The sequence below is a fragment of the Squalius cephalus genome (assembly GCF_949319135.1).
Source record: "Squalius cephalus genome assembly, chromosome: 7".
NCBI lineage: Eukaryota > Metazoa > Chordata > Actinopteri > Cypriniformes > Leuciscidae > Squalius > Squalius cephalus.
In genome coordinates, this window is record NC_137128.1 from 20,975,319 (window position 1) to 20,993,902 (window position 18,584).

Sequence of the window (18,584 nt, forward strand, 5' to 3'; positions counted from 1 at the left end):
CAATGCAGAATATTTTCTGCATAGATTAACCTAAAGTAAGATATTGGACCTGAAATCAAATGATGAAATATTGAGGTTAATTCATTAACACAGCAGGTTTTTAGAGCACAGACTAATACCATTGGGACATGTGATGTTACAGTTTCTTTAGTGATATTTGAGGCTACACCACAACTGTAATATTACTTATAAGTTTTTGCACATTTGTAGTGATTCTAATAATGCTGGGATGAATATATCTATGCAGGTTGTTTTTTATACATAATATATGGCATATGTTTCGTATCTTATGTAACAAAAATAATTTGAATTTTGATCAAAGGATAGTTCAGAGGTTTCCATGATTTGGCCTAAACAGACTTGCGCAAGCTGTGCGGAGGAGGAATTATGCCATCAAACCATCAACATCAGCATTAGCTTTCCTGAACTACGCACCACGAAAGGTAATTACTGAAGCACTTGATTTTGTTATGTGTGGACATGCAGTCGCAGTGCAACTAGAGCCAGCAAAATCCAATAAAATTTAGAAAAACGTATTATGATTTTGGATTATGTTGCAAGATGGGCCTTTATAAGGGTTGAACAACATGAACAGCATATTTCTTTTGACAAAATATAGAAAAAATTATAATGTTCAAAATTGACATACAATACATGATTTCTGTCTTTCAAACCTAAAATTCAACTTATTTTTTTAATATACTTAAACATCATTTTAAAACTACTCAATCAATTCAATCTACTCACAAATATTCACTAAAGAAAAAAGTGACATGCAGCACGTACAATCATTAAATAACTTGCATAGTCAAGTGATTAATTATCTCTGTAAACTTTGTCCTAAGTACCACCTGACCTCACACCAAAGGCAATGAAAACGTAATGAATTAGAAGAGTACTAGCTCTCTGATTGGCTGGTGTGGAATGATGTCACTCCTCAGACAGGAAGCTCTTTTTTTACTTAGAAAAAAACGTACTGCTAACACGAACTGGAAATATCCTAAATATCAGTAAATTGCAAGTTAAATGTCAGAACATTAGAGACGCTCATGGCATCACATACAGTTTAGTGGGTTTTTTTTCACAAGACAATGGACACACATGGCTAGGACTCAAACAGTCTCTGGTGTTTGAGACTCGCACACAGATCGAATGTCTTTCATCCTCTCTGGGAGCATTGCTGTAATTGTCACTTTGTCTAATGGAAACAAGTCATGTAAAGAGATCTGGCCAGGGAGACTGAGTTAGGGCTGAACAAGACAACAGGCTCATTCACAAAACCACATAAAAGTGAACCCCTGTGGTTATGATGCAATTGTTTTATTCTGAAGATTCAACAGAAGCCCATTTCTAGTAGGCCCATTTTGTCGTAGACATTTAAGCCACACTTAAAAGTATATATCATTGCATTAGATTACAAAAACTTAATATTGCATCTTTTGTTTGCATCGAATGCAATGAAATTCATATTTTAAGGTCACAAAAAAAAAAAACTATAGACCACTCTCTCATCTATCAAGACTGAGGCAACAGTTTAATATGATGATTAGGCCAACAATGTCAGCTTGAAGCTCTGAAAAGAGTCACACTCAGCCTTGATTTCAGCACGATTGTATTGCTACAGCAATCCATTGCTGTGTGATCATTATCTGGTCGATGGACCAGAACTTGAACTCCATTATATCTGCAGAGTGATCTGATACTTCTCCTAGAGGAAAAAAAAAAAAAAAAAAAAAAGAACTATACATTAGTGTAGTTGTAATTTACTTGTGAAACATTCTAGTGCTGGCATGTGTGTGAAGTATGAGAGGAAAGGAAATGATTACAGATCTGCAGTTAGAGAGAGACTGGATCAGATAATGAGATTTAAATGTGATATGGGTATAGAGTGGAAAAATGTCACTTGAAACTTCTCAGAAAATATCTCCTGCAAAAAAAGAAAACATACATTGTAGATTAGTACATTGAGATATAAGTAAATGTAAATTATTTATAATTACCTATTCCCAAATATTAAAGCAGTACAAAACATAATAAAAGTCTGCATAATTTCTTTATATTTCAAGTTCTGAAGTCATATGATGATATCTTATTGAACACTGAAATCTACACGTATGCCTTTCTCACAGTAAAGTTGTGGATAGCAATCTATCTAAAAATTAATTCTTATGATATGTTGATTTGAAAACTGTGTTGGTTGACTGGTTTGTCTCAGTGAGAAGTTGTTAAATTTCTACACGATATTTGACAAGGTTAGCTCTTAAAAATGACAAAGTCTGGCATTTGTGACTGATAATTCCTCTTTTCCCTTTTCTCCCCAGCATATCTGCGGCTTCAAAAGTGTTATACCACAACAACAATACATTTATGTGCAGCTTTGACAGAAAATTAAATTGAAAAATAAAAAAAACATTTACATAATACAAAAGACTTCACAGAACATCTGTGGTTTCCCCATACATTAACATTGACACAAATCATGTGAAGCGTTATCTGAAGTTAATACAGGAGTTCAATAAAATTCACTCATAAAAAATATTTTGGATTCCCTTAAGAATCTTTCAGTGAACAGTTCTTAAAAGAAGCATTTTTTTAATAATCTGAAGAACCTTTTACCACTGCAAAGAAACTTTTGGCAAAGAAAAAGTTCCATGTTCTTCTTTGAACCATAGATGCCAATAACGAACCTTTATTTTAATAGTGTAACTATGAGTATTCTATTTGAAATGGCATGTATGCAGTAAAATTCAGATTTAGAAGTTTATTTTTATAACTTTATCGACATGCAGTAACTTATTAACCCGAGGACCAAGAATGGAATCAGGTATTCGTCAACCCCCAATAAGAGGGTTCTTGGACGATCTTGTGATGACCACAACACTTGTGGAGGCGAGGTGGGTGTTAACAGTGCTTGACCACATGGCAATGTGGGCCAGAATGAAGTTTAAGCCAAAGAAATCCAGGAGTATGGTGGCCAGAAAAGGCAAAATGACAAACAGGTTTAAGATGTAAGTGCAGGGGGAGGATATTCCATCAATAGAGGAGAATCCAATTAAGTGCCTTGGAAAGTGGTTCGTTCGATGACTCACTCTCAAATAGGAACAATATCAAGAGCACTGAAAAGCAGGATCGAGAAATCAGGACTTCCGGGGGAAATTCAAAGCATGGCTCTACCAACATGTGGCTGTTGACAGTCTATGAAGTATGAAGCCGTTCACAACTGAATGGAAAAGAAGGTCTCGATGCAATTTCAAGACACTTTTAAAAGATGGAATATTTTTCATTTGAAACGCCTTAAAAGAATACCAAAAATGTTTTCTGAATGTGGCTGTAGTGGCAGTGCTTTAAAAGGAGATATAAAAACTTTTCTGAGAGGGATTTACCATTCGATGGCCAGATGAACTTTAGATTCAGACCCTATACCTGTCTGATTATGCTGCACAGTTTGTGGACTCCTGCAACTTAGCTGACCTTCAAGTTAGCATTAAACCTTCACAAATGATCAAGACAACAGTGTGTCTGTTAGCAACACAGGCTGCATCAGCATTTTGATTTAGTATGATTTAGAAGTCACACTTCTGATTTGTTTTTGATGAATGCTGTTCTAAGGTCTGCTTAGCTCATGAGAGGTGTGCACTAGGCTATATCTCAGTATGACAAATCTTTTTTTTTTCACCTGTGAAGAGAATGCTATATATGAGCTGAATCATTTCGCAATGGATTGAGGTGAAAGTGGAAACTAAGTTTTGGCTGAATTTCCCATACACTTTTTGAAAGATATTGTAAGATCACTTTAATATAATAAACATATTTCCAACTGAACATAACCACTTGAGCTGCAATTAGTCTCCTGAAATTATGACCACAATGAAATGAGATCTCTATCATCACTTTTCTTTGAAATAAACAAAATGAAACAATATGAGCAATGAGCAAATTCAATGGAAAATTGTTTTTTGTACTTCTAATTAAACTTATGGAACACTGAGAGCAGAAGAACAATTACTTAAAAACAAGATAAAATATCTGTCTAAAAGGTAGGAAAAAATAAACAATTCAAAAGGAAAATAAGGTTATTTTCCGTTGGCAGATTATTTTTGAAGCACAAACACAATTTTGATAATTCCTTTCAAAAATGTATAATCTTATTATCTTGTCATTTTGCTTTTCAATAAATGTAGCCTACCTTAATTTAAGAATGTTGACTTTAGTATGTAGATCATTTGACTGGTCAATGGATAGCCTATATGAAAAAGAAATCTAGAATATAGGCTGTAGTAGGTGGTGGTCATGAATTAGAGCTGTTCATTTGACAACTTGTTATAAAACTAGAATCTTATTGCATTTAAACTTTTTTTTATTTTAGTTTCATAGAGATTAGTTCATCAGATCTATACAAAAACGACTAGGCTACACTACACATTCTTTATTATTTAAATTTTAGTAAAGTGTCAAAACTGTATAGTCTATAAATATGCTAACAAATGCAATTATCGGCGATTATGTAATGACCAAATGTTAAATAGGCTAAATCAAAATATCGTAATTTTTACTTGTTTGTGTTAAGTCGTTACTAATTTAAAGCAAGCATAAGCCTTTAGATCAAAATGATTTTGATATCGAGATAAAATCAGTCAAGTAGCCTTCGCACTGCAACATGCGCTGAGGAGTTTGCGGTAGGCGGTGCACCAGCCGCTAAGAGCTTTTGCTATTCCAGCGTTTCAACAGGAAATCGTGGTCTCAACCCGCGCTGTCATAGCTGTCACATCTCCCGCAGGTACGTCACACTCACCACGCGTGTGGTTGTGAGAGAGGGTCACTCTCTTTCACAGGGAAACTGTCTCAACACCTGCATCAGATAACGCGGGAACAACTAGGCTACTCACTCACACAAACACGAGCTGATAAACATTTCATTGAACTTCCTCGGAAAACGAGACTTCTGGTATGAAAATGGGGTTTTTTTCTTTCTTTTCTTACACATCCCAAGCTTTAAAAAAAAAAAAAACGTAATTCCATGGATTAACTTCCTCTTTTTCTGTCTTAAACACACCGTTGAGGGATGAACTCGTCTGCTGGAGCAGGGAATTACCGGAGGGGTTCATCCAATGGGGATAAGGTAAGCTGTTGATTTCATCCAACTGTTTCAAGACATATATTACAACAAATTAACATATAGTACTTATAAGACCCTCTATGTGCATTTTGTATGTGTGACATAATTGACAATCTGGTGAACATAATTCTCATTTAGCATTTGAAGCAGCTTCAATATCCATGTAAATCAATCACTTTGTATAGCCTATGCCCTTTCTTTATATAATAAATGGTGATGAGGAGAAAGACCGTGGCTATAGCCTATGTGAGATTGAGATAAAGGGATTTTCATCACAAGAAGGTCAGGTGTTAGGTTTCCCTCAGGTTTTGTTGTTTTGTTCTGTATTACTGCACTTAATTTAACATTGAGTTTCAGGGGACAGGGAAATTGTGTGAACTTGATGGGATTTATGAAGTGAAAGTCAAAACCACCTCAGGACTGTCAAAAGCCTAGCAGTCTGTCCCACTCCAAAAGCTCCCTATGGAGGATAACTGTTCTTTGATGTTGAGGTTAGAGGCAACATGAAATGATTGAGGTGAATATTACATAAGAGATATGGAAGTTTGAAATGTTATATAAATTCAGTGGAAGACTAAATGTTGAATGTCCCTACCCTCAGGTGGACATTTGGCACCTTTTTGTTCAATATATTTTTATACAGTGATAGATGCCTTCATATTGAAGAGTCAGTTGTCTGTCCCTATTATCCTGGAAATCCAGACCTAAATCTAAAAGATTAATGGTCTGGCGTAGACTAATGAAAATCGGCAAGCTCGAAGGGTGGCACCAAGCATGCAATTTGAAAATCTCACTGCACGCAATTGAATAACACTCCGACCAATCACAACAAGTTATCGCTTAGCTACCAGCGGAGCTAACTGGTAGATTAGACTCTTACCGTATCTGGTCGGCAAAAAAGCAAAAACGCCCTTCTTGCAAAGGAACGATTCGAGCGCCGTCTTCTGTTCCTCTTTTAGAGAAAAGGTCTAAATCTTTCATTGTAGCGGCCAAAGCCGTTTCAAACAAATGGTGTTCATCCATAGCCATCTTGCAATGTTTACTAATGACTTCGACGTTGCACCGCCTATATCAGATAACCCGATGTGATTGGTGCAGCTCAGATAGAGGTGCATATTTAATGAGCATCATTACTCGACATCAGAGTAACTCGCTTGTGCTCTCGCGAAAACATATTGTGTAGCAAAGCAATCTTAAAGCCAGCACTTACAAATCTCAAGACAACTTAAGTATCTGTTTACAGACTATTGTCAGTAAGAGTTTCAAAAAAACATTGTAAAGATTGAAGTGAAGTAGTTACTGAATGAGGAAATACAGTCTATTCATATATCTGAACCAGGCTCAATGCACCACAACATCCAGGCTTAAAACATCCATATAGGATTCTGTCAACAAATCTACTTCACTGGACAGGGTTTCTCTGGTCTCCTCATCCTCTACTTTTCCATTATTCTTCCTTCCAGTCATTTTTTAACTTACCTTTGGTAACTTAGGTCTCTTTTAGTCCAAAAAGTATTCAAAGATGTGTTGCTGCTCAGTTTGAATCTGAGCAACACAAAGTGTTATGCTGCTTATACCCCCCAGTTATTCCTACCCTAATTATCCTTATCATCAGAGTTTGAGTTATTGTCTTAATATTTCTGTGCAGAGTTTTTCTTATTTTGTCATGCCGCTGTTTTCTGCAAACACCTCTGGGGCTTTGTCCTACAAAGTTTTAGGGTTTTGTTACATCACAGCAGCGAATTGCCAATATCCTGACCCACATAAAATGATATTTAGTTCATTGCTCATGAAGATGCAACTGACTGGAGAAAACATCAGTCAGAATTCACTGAAGTATCTTTTTTTATTTCTTTTTTTTATTACCAGTTCAGTTTACTAATTGTTTTCACCCACTGGATATGAACAAGAAAAGCTAAGCTGAGGCACCGAGGGTGTTATACATTTCAATGTTTGTGTCTGTGAAGCAGATGTCTTCAAGTTTTTCAGGATATACGCTGTAACATACAGTACACTGGAATGTATTTTTCTTCTCTGTGTTTTAATGGGAGTATAAAAAGAAGAGTAAACAAGTTTTTTTGTCATGGTCTGCATTGCCATTCTGGACATCTTTTAGAGAGTACTGGGGTCCAAAGTCTGTGGAAGCTGCAAACTAAACAAAGTGCGCCCTCTGCTGGCAGGATGTGTACTTTTTAGTGCTATCAGAGCACTGTCCAGTAGTTCTTGTTATAATTTATTCAGTAAAACAGGTCTTGTTTACTTTGGTGTCAAGATCATTATGGATTAAAGTTGTGCAATTTGAAAGTTACAAGAATTACTGAGCCAATCTCTGATTTTTCCCATCAAAGGGCAAAGGACAAGGACCCTTTATACCCAGTGAGGTATGTTAAACACTCTTCTTCACATTTTTTGTCTTTTACTAGATACTGTGTTGGATATGATATGAAATGAGTCATAATACATCAGAAAATGTCTTGCAGTCTCTCTTTTTAAGTTATCAACGTTTGTTTAAAACAAAAAAGTTTTTTGATAATGGCAGTGTTCAGTTGTCCGAAATTTCTATAATCTTTACTAAGGCAGACCATGATAGGTTTACAGGTGGTCTCTTTTTGCAGTTTTGTTGTGTAATACAATAATGTGATATTTAATAAAAGGCAAGTAAAGACAAGATCTTGGAGTGACTGGGCAGTGGAATTATGTAGTGTGTTTTCAGTGTTGTTGGCTCTAAATTCAGCTGGAAAGGCTTGCTTACTGAACATCTAAAAGCTATACTCAAAGCATGTTCATACATTTCAAAGAATGATTCTAGACAGCAGCTGACATTTGTTTTAAAGGGATACTCCACCGTTTTTTCATATTAAACTATGTTATTCCCTTAACTAAGACGAGTTGATACATACCTCTCTCGTCTCAGTGCGTGCACTAAATCGCTCTGTCTTGCGGCGAAACTTTGTTAGCACTTAGCTTAGCCCAGTTCATTCAATATGGGCCAAGCAGAGAAGCTACCAAACACCTCCACGTTTTCCCTATTTAAATACAGTTACTCGCGTAGTGTAACTCGACCTAGGACGGTGACACAAAACAAAACGGTGCGCTTTTCTAAGCGTGTAAAATGGATAACTATATTGTATGGCGGAATACCATAGCAAGTGCTTGTGAGCACTTCGACTTGGCGCAGTAATATCTTCACTCGTGAAAAATCCTCTCACCGGCCCCCGCTCCCTCTAGTGAAGATATTACTGCGCCAAGTCGAAGTGCTTACAAGCTGGTGTTTGGTAGCTTCTCTGCTTGGCCCATATTGAATGAACTGGGCTAAGCTAAGTGCTAACAAAGTTTCGCCGCAAGACAGAGCGATTTAGTGTGCACACTGAGACGAGAGAGGTATATCAACTCGTCTTAGTTAAGGGAATAACATAGTTTAATATGAAAAAACGGTGGAGTATCCCTTTAAATCAGTGTTTTTTAGGTCATTTAAAAGTATATTTAGCATGTGGCAGTGAGTGGTCAACGACGCTTTGTTGATTTTACCCAACTGTATCAAACATAATATGGCATGACAAAATGTCACAGACCCCCTGACATGTGCAACATGTGGAAGTCCAAGAAAGAGTTATGCAAGAATCACAAATGTCCACTATGCAAATTCCTCTATAACAGATATTCTGCTATATTCGCAACATTGTCTCTGCTTTTTACCACTGGATGGAGGTGGTGACCCAAGACAATGCACAGTTTCTTCTTATTACTAAGGAGTTGTCTACTACACAGACCTCTGCTACATAATTTTAATGAGCCTTCACTTTGTTGTAGAATAAAATGCTAGATTTTATGGCAGTTGTCAAAATTCTGGAGCAGGAGGATGGAGCAGCTACTAAAGCTCGGAAATGATTTAATAGTGAAAACCAAGCGTGAAAACATAAGTGGTAAAAAATGATGTAATAAAAACATTCAGGGCTTTACTAAAATGTTTAGAGCGTTAAGTACCATGAGTATCAAACATTTTCTGCAAGAATTGCTTGTTGCAAACAGACATTTCAGAGGGATTAGGACACATGCAAACCCTTCATACTTTTGCGGCCCAAGCTTCTGGAAAACAACAATACACTGGCAGAAAAATTAGATGTCGTATATATACAGTATATGATGTCGTCATATCTGTGATGTTAATTTATTGTTGATTTTAAATTCATAAAGGATTGTTTCTTATAGTTACATCATATGTTTGATTAACAAACTATGCAGCTTGAATTTGAATAAAAATGACACTCACTTTTGTAGCTTCACTTTTGACCTGGTCTTTTTTTTTTTTTTTTTTTTTTTTATCTAGATTGCTGTATTTTAGTCAAATATTTTGCATTTAGGTTTTGTTTGTGTTTTTTTTTTTTTTTTAATTATCATGCCTTAATTGAGTTTTCAAAGAAGCATTGAACCTGTTCTTTAAAGGTCCCCTAATTTTTTTTATCCCTTATTTTCGAGCATCTCTCCTTAATGACCCTGCTCCTATCAGCAGAAGCCTGTCTGCTGGAGTTCTGAATGGAAAAGCTGTAAAGTATTTTTGGATGCATCTAAATCACGGCACTGCTTGGAATATATCGCCACGGTATAGAGAGAACCCATTATGCTCTCCTGCAGGAGCAGGATATGTTATAACTCACTCAGAGTGCTGCAGCAGATTTGTGATAGAGAGTTTGGATGAGCTTCCTTTGCTGAAAAAAATGCTTCCTTCGCCCTCTTCTGTAAGGAAAAATACTTTGCGTCTAGACAGGAAATCTCTTTGCGAATTTGAAATATACAAAATGCACCTGATTGATAACACTTCAAAGAATTTAACACAAAGTGTTTGTATTATAAACCTATATTTTTCAGGTATAGCACAATCCACCATGATGATTACAAACAGTAACTTTTTTTTTTCTTTGTATTTGTCTTAAAAATGGTTTTGTTCATGTGAAAGTTTTTCAAACTCTGGTGTAGTTTGCTACTGCATATCAGAGTTAATAATGATGAAAGCATTTTTCTCCTTTAAAAGGTGGTTTAGGGTTGTGCTTCTTAAACCTGTCCTGGACATTTGTATGTCTCCCTTATTGGACACACCCAATTCAAGTCTTTCAAGTCTCTACTAATGAGCTGATGAGTTGAATCAGGTGTGCTAGATAAGGGAGACATAAGCTGCGTCCTAATTCAGAGGCTGCATCCTTCAAATGTTGACTTATATCTTACTGAGATGCGATCTATGCATAGTTTATACTATTTATTATATACAGAAATGGACCACGGTGAACATACTGTATTTAGACAGTTTGCTATAAGTTTTTAAAAAAAGTCTAGTACAAACGTTACAGTCACTCATCACTGGCAGCTGTCACTTTGAAGTTCACGTCCTTCGAAGGATGCAGCCTCTGAATTGGGACACAGCAATGGTTTGGTTTGGCAAAGGAATGGTTTATGTAAGATTTTACAATTTGGTCAGTGATAAACCACATATGTATGACATATACTTTCCATTTTTGCTGTTCCCCATCACACTTATAGTACAATACAGTCGTTCTCAAACTATTCAGCCCTAGTACCACCTCTTACAAATCAGAGGTGGTACTTGGCACATTGTGGTTCCATGAAGAACCTCCCGTTCCACAAAAGGTTCTTTTTAGTGGAAAAAAGTTATTTAGATAGGGAATCAAAATGGCATTGCTACAAAAACCTCCTTTTGGAATCTTTATTTTTTAATAGTGCAGTCATCATCAATGTTTTTTTTTTAGCCGCAAGTTGAAAGACTGAGCAACAAACATAATATATTTTTTTAATTTATATTATTATTATTGTTGTAGTTCAAATAAATCATGCTGCTTTAAAGGATTAGTTCACTTCAGAATTAAAATTTCCTAATAATTTACTCACCCCAATGTCATCCGAGATGTTTATGTCTTTCTTTCTTCAGTCGAAAAGAAGTTTTTTGAGGAAAATGGTGGGGGGTCCAAAGGACAGATTTGAGAAGGAATGGTTTATGTAAGATTTTACATTCCAGAATTTTTCTCATAGTGGACTTCAATGGCAACCAATGGGTTGAAGGTCCAAATTGCAGTTTCAATGCAGCTTCAAAGGGCTCTGTGCGATCCCAGCCGTGGAATAAGGGTCTTATCTAGAGAAACGATTGTTCATTTTCAAAAAATACAAAAAAATGTATATACCTTTTAACCACAAATGCTCATCTTTCAGAACTCTGCGATGCATTACGTAATCACGTTGGTTTTCATTTCTTTGTCTCTAGTGTTTATACACCTTGTGTTTCAGTTGCTCTTGGTCTGTTCTCATCATTATTATGGTGTTCTGTTACCCATGTTGTGTAGTGTATGTGAAGTGTTAGTTTGAGTTTATTTGGATTAAAGAAATCACTGCTGTAATTAAATCCAGCTTTTTTTATTTCAATTTCTGGTTTTGCAACCCACTGTGACAACTGCTTTTGGTCTGTTCTCGTCATTATTATGGTGTTCTGTTACCCATGTTTTGTAGTGTAACTGAAGTGTTAGTTTGAGTTTATTTGGATTAAAGTAATCACTGCTGCAATTAAATCCAGCTTTATTAGTTTTTTTTGCAACCCAGCGTGACAATTATAGAGTAGGGATGGCTTGGTACCACTTTTTCATCACAGTAGTGCAGGCTTGACTATCTGCTAATGCCAATATTTTTTTTCTTGACCAGTTTTGAATATCTATATGTCATTAACTTGCCAACACATTGCTTTTTTTAAGTGAAAACAGAAAAACAAACACATTAAACATTTAATATTCAAATATTTCATTCCTCTATTCCAGTGCTCTTACCTAACAGACTCTAACAGTTCTTTTAAACAAAAGTACAGACCTTTTATGCTCAGAGTATACATGATAATGGGAGCATTGGAATGTCTTGGGCTGCTTCCGAAAGCTGAAAAATACGGATGTAGGAAGGCATGTCCGAATCCAATGCTTATATCACGTCCTGTCTACTGAGATACCTTCATCTTATTGCTTTTCAAAGCTCTCTCTATTTTGTTGTAGATTACTTTTTTGTCCTTTTTTTTAGCTTAGTATTAACAACCGTAATGCTCAATATCAGATTTCGATTAGTTTCTGACTGATTACATATTACAAATACACATTACGTATGCACATACATTACATATTACATATACACATTACATATGCACATTAACATTCAGACATTAGAAATAAAACATGGATAATAGAAAGTGCATTTTAACGATTTACATAGTTTGCTCCATGCTACCTGAGGGCACCATGCATGCCACTGGTAATACATTTCTTTTAGCAGCTTGTCTCCAATTAAAATGTGTTTGGTGAGCAGCTGGTATTCTTTGCATTTCTTGCATCAGCAGTTGACAAATACAAGTGCCATTCTGTGTGCTGCAACTAACCATGATTTCTTTGATTTATTGAGTAACTGGATTTTTTTTGTTTTTTGACTTTTATTTTAAGTCCAATTTTATTGTCTGTATTTTAATAAATGTGATTCCACATCCAATGTTTTCATCCAAACAATGTGCAAATTTAGGGCTATTAATACAAATACAGCTCACTCTGCAACCTTTTTCAGGCACATATTATGTTTATAGAAATGTGTTTTAAACGTCTGTAAAGTGACATTAGTGACAGAGATGATCCCTACACATTGCACAGACTAGACTAATTAATAATGGATTTTGTTGTTGATCATTTTCATTATTGATTATCTTTTTTTGATCAATTAGTTGTTGCTGTCCTAGTGTAAAGTTTTGGTGGTAGATCCAGGGGACAATAGTGACATAGTGAAACAAGCATCCTGTTGATTCATTAAAGCATCTGCAGCTGCAGCTAGACCTCTCAGTAGAACAAACAATCACACAGAATTTTTGCCCAAAATAATACTTTAAAGGCCTTTGAGAACAGGTGAATGAGGCTGAAACCACAGGTTTAAACAGCCTTCAACAGGCTGATGAATAACTTTGAATGAGTTTTATTCAGTTTTTGGCTCCTTACATTTCCTGCTACTGCTTAATGTACAGTGCTATAGAGCGAAACATAATGCGATCTTCACTCTTATTATGCTACAGTTGTCAGCTGATAAAGAGCATGACTTGATTTTGACAGATCAGACCATTTAATTCTCTCAACCTTTTAATAGTGTTACAAAAGGGAAACCTAATGGAATCAGTGCTTTCTGTGAAATCTATCACAGAGGCTGCCTAAATACATGATAAACTCAGAAACCTTTCTTCAATCAAACTCCAAAGTGTCATGTCTGCTGCTCTCTTCTCTCCACTCAGTGGACTCTATTAACCGGGCTGAAGTCTATCCAGTGCAGGATTCTGTTATTTTTATGTGCCATCTGTCTTTCTGAGCTGATGCGGCTCATTTATGATGCCAGTATTCATCCAGTGCCTGTCACTGCCCTCCACAATTTACACCAGAAGGAAAGGTTAGCTGCCATCATTTACTTTTATTCACCAATCTAGATAATGCTGAGTCTTTTAGATTTGTATTTCTCTCTTCAGGTGCAGATGTATAGTCCTCTGGACTAGTTCTGATAGTGTTGTTTCTCTACAACACTCTACCAGTTTATGTGCTATTTTTCTTTCTTTCTTGCTTTTTTTTTTTTTTGCAGTTGCTAGCCCATATATAATTAAATGATGCACAACATTAATAAGTGCTGTGTTTGTATTACCTTGGATTCTAAGATATTACACATTAGACCTATACTTTTGGCTGTGTGATGTCACATTTGATCCACAGTAAATTTGAACCATTCCAGACTAGTCTTGATTTGTTGCGTTAAAAGAAACATTGTAATTATTTAGCTCTTTACAAATCATGAGGTCATTTCTTGATCCCACTCCCCTCTCTTCTGTCCAGTTTTGATTAAAGGCAAAGGAGTAATTATAATGTTTAATTTTTGGATGTAATGACAGCACTTTCAAGCCCAAATCTTTCCAAACATGGTCTTATTCGTTTGAACCGCACAAACGGGTAATTTGACCACACACACACACACACAATTTTTTTTTTTCAACTATTTCGCTTCTTTAGGTACTATTACTTTTTGTATTTTATATCATTAGTGCTGTTCTTAGTTTTAATAGTGTTATTATTTATAATCAATTTATCCTGCAGGTTAATATAGTTTGATTACCATAATAACTGAATGGTTCTGGGCTTGTGTGTGACACGTCTTTATCATAACCAACATAAAGAAGATGGATGCATATAGATTTAGATTTGCATGTTTAACATGCATTCTCATGCTCCTCCATTCCTAACATTGCAGTAATTATACCCAACACTTTATATGTTTGAAATTCAGTGGCGTTTTGAGTGAAAAATAACTCAATAACTCAACAGCAATATTTATGCTCTAAAATAGTGTGAAAATATTCTTAATCCAAATAATAAGCTTCATCCTTAAAGTGAAGGATTACCTCTGAGCTTACAGGGGAACAAAAGTTCTATGTTCTGCTTAGCTGCTTTGGTTAAATGGATGATTCAGTTGTGCTTCTCTTTGATTGTGCTAGTGGCTAAGTCTCAAATTTGACAGTCAGTATAAATGAACTCTTATCTTATCCTTGTGCTGAATTTTAACTTGTGTGGCTGCCTTTGAGCTGCCAATAGCTCCTCCTAAATCATTTTAATAGTATGGTAAAGGGATATGGCATATTTTAGAAAAATATAAATACTTTGAATCAGTTATTTATGCATACAACATCAAGACCAGGGGCCGTATTCACAAAGCATTTTATCTTAGGAGTACTCCTAAATCGCACTAACAGATTTTAGCTAGGAGTTTTCTCTTAAAAGTTATTCACAACGCCTTTCAGACCTACTCTTAGTAAAGAAAAATGACAACTCCTAAACTAAGAGTGTGTCTTCGTTGCTATGGATGACGTCATTACTCATGCACGAGCTTGACTGAAGTGACCACCTTGATTGGCTGATGATTGTAACGCGGGAATGATTCCAAACACCTCCACTACGATGATGAGTGACAGGTGACAGGTCTGAGAATGTGTGCGCTACACAAGTAGTGCGAAGGACGGAAGATGATGAATAACTGAATAAATAGCCTAAATGAATAAAGAGTAAGGCAAAACAAATAGCCTAGTAGCCTAATGAAACATATGGATTGATGCAATATCTTTGCAACATTATTGAATTAATCTGTCACTATATGCCTCTGCCTACGTTTGCAAAGAGAAGAACATTTTAATTTGATTCACAATGAAACATTACAATTAGTTTACATGCAATGAGTAGCCTAGTTTTGGTTGTTGTTGGTGGCGTTATTGCATCCCTAGTTATGCCTACAATGCAAAATTGTTCCCTCGCGATTGGAAGCTCCTGTAGCGCCGCATACACATTTCAAAACATCGCAACATGAAATGCCACAAAAAGCGGTTTGTGAATAGGTCTAAGTGAGTTAGGAGTCCTCTTGACTTCTTTTAAGGTGTCCCAGACTTAGGTGCTACTTTTAGGGCTAAAATGCTTCGTGAATTACTCTTAGTCAAAAAAGTTAGGAGTCCTAAAGTTACGAGTGACACGCCCATTATTTTTAGGAGTTGCTCCTAAATTCGCCAGTTAGGAGCTACTTTTAGCCTTAAAATTCTTTGTGAATACGGCCCCAGATTTCTAAGAACATGCATTTTTATATAAAAGGGGAACGAGAAACTAGAAACAACCACATACACATATTGAATTGAACAAAAAACAAAAACAAAATCTGCGACTGTTTCTTCAATGCAGATTGAAAATTAAATCCGTGAAAACGGCTGTTTTAAAATGTCCAAAAGCTAAATGTTTTTTTTTTTTTTAATTAAAGCTAAATAAATGGGGCCAATTCACATCCACTGATTTGCAGCATGAAACTGAAGCTGTGAAAAATCTCATTTTGAAATACACAGCACTTATTAGAAATTCACAAGATGAAAGAGGAATGGAAAATGTAATGGACAAAAATAGTTATGAAGTCTAAGAATTATCTCACAAAAACAAGACATTGGCTTCTAACTAAATGTCAAATATCATAATATAATATGAAATCATCTTGACACATTTTGCATAAATATTTGCTGTATAATTAGTTCTGTGTTTTAGGTAGTGGGGGAATAGAAGGGGGGAATCTCCTCAACCACCACCAATGTGCAGCATCCACCTGGATGATGCGACGACAGCCATACTGCGGCAGATATGATCAAAGTCTTATTTCATGATATGAGTCATTTTAAATGTCAGTGAAATTTCACAATTATCAGTACTTCAGCAAAAACTAATGCTAGGTTAATTAATGTAAGTAAAGTCATTAAAACAGTTACAGAAGACAAGTAAACTGCCAGCAATACAATAAGAAACAAGTAATAAAAACTCAGTGAGTGTTTTAGCGCAATTTTCTGACGTCATGGGATCACAACACTAAGAGATAGTAAATCTTTTCCTGGATTTTTTTTGTGCGTTCCCGAGATTAGACCTTCCTTAACATAATGCCGAAAACCCGAAGTCTCTAGGTGGTCTGGTTGAGGAGTAGATAGAAGTGCAAGATTGGTGCGCACAGACAGAACAGAAATCATGAGTTAACAATCGCAATTTTGTCCGGTGGAAAATTGCGCTAAAAAGAAACTAAATTACAAACAAAACCGACAAAAATTGTAACAGACAAAAAATACAAATGAAATGAACAGTGCTTTAGGTTTTTCAGGAAGATGTACTAACAGTGGTATTCAGATAATTAATAGCCTACAACAGAAATTGAATATAGTAATCAAATGTAAAATAACACTGCTGTATACATTACATATAGACTAATCCTTATTAAAAATACAGTTGGACAATAATGACTGCAGCAGGTTTATTAGGCTTCTGTCTTTTTCAGAGCTAACGCACAGACTCAATATACTGTTACACACGCTTTTGCTTTTTCTCAGTGTTTACATTCACTTTAGACATAACTAACTGTTTTTACGAGGATAGTTTCACGTCAATAATCTTGATTTCATAATTGTTGGAAGCCAAAATCGAAAATTAATTGATTAATTGCACAGCCCTAGCTACAGGGTGATATGGATGCTAGCAATTTCTAAGTTGTTCTTTGATGAACCCTTTGACTCATACGATCACACCGATGTGATCGGTCTTGGCTGGTCCCTGGAGTGTACAATCACTTTAGTGTGATTAGAATGTTCAGTGCATCATGTGATCAACTGCTAAATTCAAATGTGTTTTTGCGCTTTGGCTGGAGCTGAGCCAGAGACGGACGTGCTCAACGCTTGTGTTGCAATTGTGGTGCAAACTAACATGCCTGTGCCCATTGCACGTCATAGATAAACTAACATGATCATTATAAAGGTTTTTAAACATCACTTACACTTTTTGTTAATGACATAGCCAAAAAGTTTGAGAATATTTTGAATAAAAAAAGGAAAAACAAAGTAAAAGCGATACTCCTGCCATACAGGCTATTTTGGCTGCGTGGTGTCACGTGACAAGCGTGGCACGTCGCCATGGAAATAATAAGGTGATACGTTCTAAAATAACGTCGCCTTAAAAAAACTCACACTGAGGGGTTAGCTAGTGTATTTTAAACTTACATGTGAAAGGGTTAGCAGGAATATGAGACTTCTGTCACTTTAATGCACAGTTTATGCACGGTTCCAATATACTGTTACACAACATGTGTTATCTTTCTCAACTATTTACGTTCCAAAACTGACAAGTTTAACTGAATACTCGCCAAGACTGGCATTTTGACAATTTTGTATGTATTTGACTGTTTAAGCGCAGTAAACCACTCATTTTGGTACTTGTGACTCGCGAGCTGTTTGAGAGGTGGCTTTATGTGTGCGCCACTTATATAGATCAGCGGTGCACACGCTTTTGGTGTGAGCGTGAATTTGGTTTGTTGTTCCGAACGCTTTCGTGGTGGTTCCCCCGCAGTTTACTTTGGCCTTAAAATATTTCAAATTGCGAACTTTGTGTCTTCTTCACTCACAGTGAAGTATTTCCAAGCCAACGACTTGTTTACATGCAGCTGTTAGTGTGAGCGTGGCTGTGACGATATTGCCTGCGCCGCTGGCAACATAACGGGCCAGCTCGGAATCTGAAAGACGTGACACTGACCTTGCGGTCACCGGTCCGGGCAGAGCATGCGGAAAATTGGCTGATTCCGGTCCCTGGCCAGTCAATCGGTGCATCTCTAGCTCTAATGTTTTATGAGGTTGTCTGCATCTATACTAGTCAGGAGCAGTCCATATTTTGGACAGATGAGAAACTCTAATTCTCAGATTACATTTTGAAACCCTTAACCAGACTGATATGGAGAAAGGAAGAGTTGCACTACCCTCACCCCAAGAGGGAAAAGGCAATATTTTCAAGATGTCTACTTTATACAGTGAGGCGGTCAAGCAGAACTCAATCAAGACAGACTCAGTAGCCTTTGTAGGCCTGTTGGG

The 18,584-nt window shown here is 36.3% G+C and overlaps 1 protein-coding gene across 2 annotated transcripts in view; it reads left to right on the forward strand.

Annotated features, from left to right (window-relative positions):
* The first annotated feature begins 4,673 nt into the window (after positions 1–4,673).
* Positions 4,674–18,584, forward strand: part of dpp6b (dipeptidyl-peptidase 6b) — a 142,926-nt gene continuing 129,015 nt past the window's right edge. Inside the window, exons 1-2 of one of the 2 annotated variants that reach the window (XM_079876363.1) lie at positions 4,674–4,945; positions 5,061–5,119. In XM_079876363.1, the coding sequence (XP_079732489.1) occupies positions 5,063–5,119 (57 nt within the window). In that variant the 5' untranslated portion in view covers positions 4,674–4,945; positions 5,061–5,062. Of the gene's footprint in view, positions 4,946–5,047; positions 5,120–18,584 lie in introns of those variants that run through there. The other variant, XM_079876364.1, reaches the window with a different exon arrangement.